The sequence below is a fragment of the Limanda limanda genome, chromosome 17 (genome assembly GCF_963576545.1).
Source record: "Limanda limanda chromosome 17, fLimLim1.1, whole genome shotgun sequence".
Taxonomy (NCBI): Eukaryota; Metazoa; Chordata; class Actinopteri; order Pleuronectiformes; family Pleuronectidae; genus Limanda; species Limanda limanda.
Genome location: NC_083652.1, coordinates 1,219,725 through 1,225,724, shown reverse-complemented (window position 1 = coordinate 1,225,724; position 6,000 = coordinate 1,219,725). Strand labels below are relative to the sequence as shown.

Below are 6,000 nucleotides of genomic sequence, written 5' to 3'. Positions count from 1 at the left end.
TAACAAAGGTTGTTGTTGAAAATGTTAGCATATTGCTCATTGTTGTCTCTATAGGTGAGCCCTTAGAATGACAACTTGTCCAGTTTATACCTTGTATGTGTAGTGGTGCCCTATTCATTCCATTCTGAGTTAGAGCTGTTATTTCAGTAAGTTTAAGTGAAAGTTGTGTGGGATGTTTGTTGTATTATCTTGTATGAATTAACACACGTATAAAACACACATATGCACACACGCACACTGAACCTTAACCATCACAACTAAATGCCTAACCCTAACCAAAACCTTATTCTAACCCTAACCGTAAACAAAGTCTTTACCCTCAAACAGCCAATTAAATTTGTAAGGACCAGGCAAAATGTCCTCACAATGATGATATTGAACCAAAATTGGCCCTCATAACTATAGACAGACATGCTCTCACATACACACACACACCCACACATCCTCTTTTTCTGAGTGTTAGTGTGAATTCCCAGATGGCAGTGAGGTCTGTGAAGAGCTTTTGGCAGGGAAGATGGGATGCTTTGACCTATCATGTGGCCTTGGCTCCTGGGACCTAGATAAGTGTGCTCTCTTGAGTTGTCTGTGCTTCACATCACTGACATTCGCACGTTGCAGCTGCTGCTCAGGCACTTTTTGGTGTCATGAAAAAAATATTATTCCCAATGCAGAAACAGTAGCGAGGATGTTCTTATCAAAGATTTTGAAGTTTATGAGGGCTTTACATTTTATTCCTTGCTACTGTACAGGGATTACTGACAAAAATAAAACACTTTAAAATACCACAAAGAAATCTCCAAATGACTTCATGATTAATTGTTTATAATCAGTCATTTGATTGATTATCTTAATTACTGCAGTAGTAACACGGAAACTGATATCACTGACCGGAACATACTGACTGGACATGTTGGCTGTAATATACAGTATGAATTCCCATTCTCAATCGTAAAATACAGCTGGACCCATATGAGGCTTAGTACATACATACAGGATCTCGTATATGAGAATAACTTTACATGAGTAACATAAATCAAGTTAAAATACTTTACATGAGTACAGATCAGCTGAATGCCCTGATCAGAGCCATAATCCTCCAGAAATGATTAGACTAAATCTTGAGTGCAATCATGTTTGCAGAGATAAGGATTCCTCTCTCTCTCTACAGGTCAAAAGTCTGTGAAGGAAGTGGTACCAGTGGACAGAGATGATGTCCATGCAAAGTGAGTGCTGTGTTGCATTATTTGTTACCTACTTTAAACATCTCTGACACATGAACACATATGTTAATGACATAAAATAAATACCTAGTAACAGCATAAATTAACAGCATTGTTAGTACAAGTAATATAATAATCAGTTGTAGTGCAGACTGTGAGAGTATTAGTACTAGTACTAACGCAGTAAGAATAGTTACAAGTAAAAATATAAATTGAAGATTAAGATGTAGCTGTAGCAGTAGTAATGCTACTCAGTAGAAGCAGTACATGCAGATGTGCAGTATGAGCACTACCAGTATAATTAGCAGTAGTAGTTGTAGAGGTAGGACTGGCAGCATTGCTACAAACTCTGATCAGTCATAGTGTGAGTTGCAGCAGTGACAGTAGTAGTGGCAGTGGCTCTCGTATCACCAGTGTTTGACGTCAGCCCTGTGGTGTTCTCTGCAGTGAGTGAGGCGGACAGTATGGTGAAGGTGGCTGAGTGGCAGCAGACATACTATGCCTCAGACTCTGGAATCCAATCAGGAGCCACCACAGTACGGGATGATGAGAGCAGCACAGAATACAGTGGCAATAAGAAGTATGGCGTCAGTACAACAACCAGCACAACCACTGCCCCCACCGCTGCCTCTGCTGGAGGAGGAGGAGGGGACACCGCAGCTAGTGGACTAGAGAGCCCTTCAGGTGAGACGTTCCACCAAAAGTCTTTTAGTTTGTATTATTTTATGTGTCAGTCCTTGCAACTGTCTTTCTCTTTACTGGTGCTTGGGTGAGCAGAACCAGACTCAGAGTTGGCAAACATCTGCCTGGATAGTTAGGGTGAGAGGAGAGATGGGTGTAAGTGGGGGGTGGTGTAGGAGGAGAGAGGGAGACCAAGAAGAGTGGTATAACTCTTTGTATATCCAACACACTATTAATCTAGAAAGTACTGAATGGATTTGGATAAATCTGATATTGATTTGATCAATTGTTAAAAACTTGTTGGTAGCGCTGCTTTAATGGTGTGATACAAATATAAGGACTGCTTGACATATAGTATTGAAGTTATCCTTCAAAAATGTTTACCCTCATCGATGCTGCTAAAAACTTTACAGTTTTTCACAATTGTTAACACACGTTTTTCAAAACAATAACGGCGTTCTCAAAAATGCACACAGAAAACTCAAAACCTCACACACAAAATCCTAAACCTCACACTCCCTTTGCAAGATGGCTCTTTGCCATCAAATCTCTTCACTGTTCACAAAATAGAACTCGTGTTTTCATTTGGTACACACAGCCATATTTTCAAATGACACACACATACCATTTATTGAGTACACACAACTAAGCATTTGCTTGCACACTTCCAAGCATTTACAGCACACTGAAGTGCAAAATTGAAAACACAACCATCGAAATGGAGCACACTATATGAATGACAATGACTCTGGAGAATTAGCCATTTCTCCTTTTGTAAACTGTCTCAGTGTAGGCCTACTTTTTTCATTGTCAAACATAAAACAGATACACAAATATGCAGCAAAAAAAGGTTTATTTCAGTACACACAGAGAACAGTACAGTACTGACACGGACAGCATGAGAATGAAAGTTACAGTATGGACACAGAGAGGTCAACACAGTGGGCTACAGTGAAACACTGTAGAAAAGGAACAATATTGGATAACAGGTACAATACATGCATGTGTCAGTGCTGAATGTTTGGTACTTACAAGCACAAACTCTCGCCGTAACTCCTTGATGCGGTCTGTGTTCCGTTCGAATGGGACCCTGTACACTTGTTTCATCCGCATGGCATTCCTATGAAGAATACGGTCTAATGTAGAGAGGATGGCGGTCTGGACGTTTCTAAATGTAGCATGGTCAGCCAGGATCCTAGTTTTTATTTGTCTGATTGTGATAGCGTTGTTCTCATGAACCATATCTACAATTTCAGTCTCCTGTTCGGCTGTGGTTCTCTTTCAGTCCTGCAAAATATAAATACTGTGAGCACACTGTATTTTATTCTATTCCATTGTTCAAACAAAACAGAGGCTGAAAGTTTTTTTTTGTAGTTTTTCCTTACTCTTTCTGAGGGTTAAGGACAGAGGATGTCACACCATGTTAAAGCCCTATGAGACGAATTGTGATTTGTGAATATGGGCTATACAATAAAATTTGATTGATCGATTGATTGATTGAAATATTAGTATTTAAAACAGTGGTAATGTAAAGTCAGTTCTGCATGGTTTGTTTTCCTCCTGCAGTGCAAACCCTTTATTGCTACTACTACTCATATAGGTCTTCACTATGAAATCAGTTTCCACAGTGCCTGATAATCATTCACAGTAAATATGAAGACTCTTCGTGTTTTCTGCTCATTTTACTGTGTCATGCTCTGCTTTCTCTAAGTCACCTGACACCTGCAGGAAGAGATCTTCACAGACATGCTCCCTTCAAACTTTATTTTGACAGAGTGGTGCTAATAATAATTGGACAACAGCATCCCACATCTTAGGTGGCACTAGTTAGCTCCCATAGCTCTCTTTATATACAAAGGGTTTAAGTGTAACTCTTGCAGTGTGTTGCATTTTTTGATTATCAACCAAACCCACAACTAGACAAGAAACAACAATAAATGCACCCTAGTAACAAGTTAAAATCTGTCTATATGTCAAAGCCTTTCCATAAATTATTAAAATTACCTCTCACGCACTGAGTGACATACACATACAAAATCAACGGAGCACCAGATGAGGATAATTAGTTCCTGCAAATGCATGAGAGCCAGAGACTAATGCATTGTTTGTTTTGGATTTGTCATGGGATTTCTGTGACAAAAATATCACAGACATTGCATCCTTGTAGCCCGAAGGGTCTGGTTAACATACAAAACATTTCATAGTCTTCCTATGCCAGGACATGTTCTCATGCATATTCTGTGCAGCCCAAGATGTCAGCCGCACTCACTGTGTTTCATCTGCTCATCTGTGCAGGCACCAAGTGAATTAACCTACTGTATGCATGTTTATTTATTTTTTTATTGGTTTGGGGGGAGAAAAAAACTGAAACCAGACTCTACAAAGACACAACACACGATTTGCAAATCCTGTATCCTTCATTGAGCTGCTGAACAATGCTAAGCCTGCCACAAAAATGTAGCCTCTTGGGCCGCATTCACTAAAATGTGCGCAGAAATGTTCTTACTCTGCATAAAATAAGTTTCACATGTGCCAATTTTGTTCCGAACACCATGCCTATGTTTGTGAATCAGAATAATTTAAAATGAACATGCGCATGTCCGCTCTCTGCTATCAGCATACTACCTATTTCTCCATAAAAGCAAATCAGTTTTGGTGTCTCATGAAGAGAGCGATGGGCTGAACGGATAAATTCTTGTCATTCTTACTAAGAACCTTAGCATTTATTAAAGGACACTGTTATTTTACCTGACATCTGCATTTTTGGGTCCACCTGCTTTCTACATATTGACAAGCAGGAATTTAAATAATTGTGTTCGAGGTGGAAGCCAAAAAAATCACACGTTTTGTAGCGTGTCATCCGGAGTGACGATGTTATTAAAAAAGTCTGGGCTGGAATAACTGAAGCACTGAATGCTGTGTCCCCCGAGGTTCCGTCAGTGGCACAGGTACAAAAAAATTATTTGGCATCAAAGTTGATGCTAAAAGACGATCGCAGACAAGAAAAAAAAGAAGGAAACAGGAGGAGGACAAGGAACATGAGATCTGACAGGATAAGAGGCTGCTGCTATTATTGGACAGTCATCATTAAGTCGAATTTGTTCAAGGAATGATGAATGAGATGACATCCACCAAGAACAGTCACCCAGAGGTATTTTATTTCATGTTTAGAAGATATTTGCAATTTCTTGTCTTTTGTATCTAACAAATACAGTTAAATCAGAACAAAGCATTGGTGCTTGTCACGGTTAATTTATTGGGGTAAACAATATGATTTACAGTTTTTCTGGATTGCTTAAGCACGATTTTCAAAACAGGGCCCGGTGTTTCAAAACACTAAACACAATTGGCACAACCACACACCCAATCAGCAGAACTCCTCAGATCCTTTGCAAAATGAAACACTCTTGTAAAAACTATACACTAATTTATCAAAACCATATTTTGTTACCATATGAAACACACATGCATCATATGACTTAATTCTGTTTCAGCCAGTTACACACTGCTGTTGCTAACCTAAAACACTTTTAGCAATTCCAGTTCTCAGTGATTAGAGTCCTGTAAGTGAAGTACACAGAGAAAGTGCAAATAGACAATAAATTCACCAAACTCTACACAACACCAATGCTGCAGACTCAAGAAAATAGAATTTATTTCTCTCCATATACCCAAATCCGTCAACATGGAGAATCACAACAAACCAATCCCAGTTTTCATGCTACTACAGTAGTGTGCATAACACTGTAAGCTCAGCAAATATCAGACAAACAGAAAATTCTGTATCCAGTTCAGGTTTCAATGAGGACTAACTGAGCCTGGGGCCGGAGATCGTAAATCCTCCACCGCCATGCAGAGAAAAACTCTTTGATTGGGTTTACAGTTTTTCTCGATTGCTTAAGCACGATTTTCAAAATAGGGCCCGTGTTTTCAAAACACTACACACAATTAGTACAACCACACACCCGATTAGCAAAACACTACAGATCCTTTGCAAAATTAAACACTCTTGTAAAAACTATACACTTCTTTTTAAAAACCACACTTTGTTACTATATGAAACACACGTTTCACATTACTATACTCTGTTTGCACGAGT

The 6,000-nt window shown here is 39.1% G+C and overlaps 1 protein-coding gene across 1 annotated transcript in view; it reads left to right on the top strand.

Moving 5' to 3' along the window:
- Nucleotides 1-1,207: 1,207 nt before the first annotated feature.
- jupb (junction plakoglobin b) overlaps nt 1,208-6,000 on the top strand; it is a 57,110-nt gene continuing 52,317 nt past the window's right edge. Inside the window, exons 1-2 of the mRNA XM_061089799.1 lie at nt 1,208-1,223; nt 1,668-1,904. Of these exons, the coding sequence (XP_060945782.1) occupies nt 1,208-1,223; nt 1,668-1,904 (253 nt within the window). The remainder of the gene's footprint in view (nt 1,224-1,667; nt 1,905-6,000) is intronic.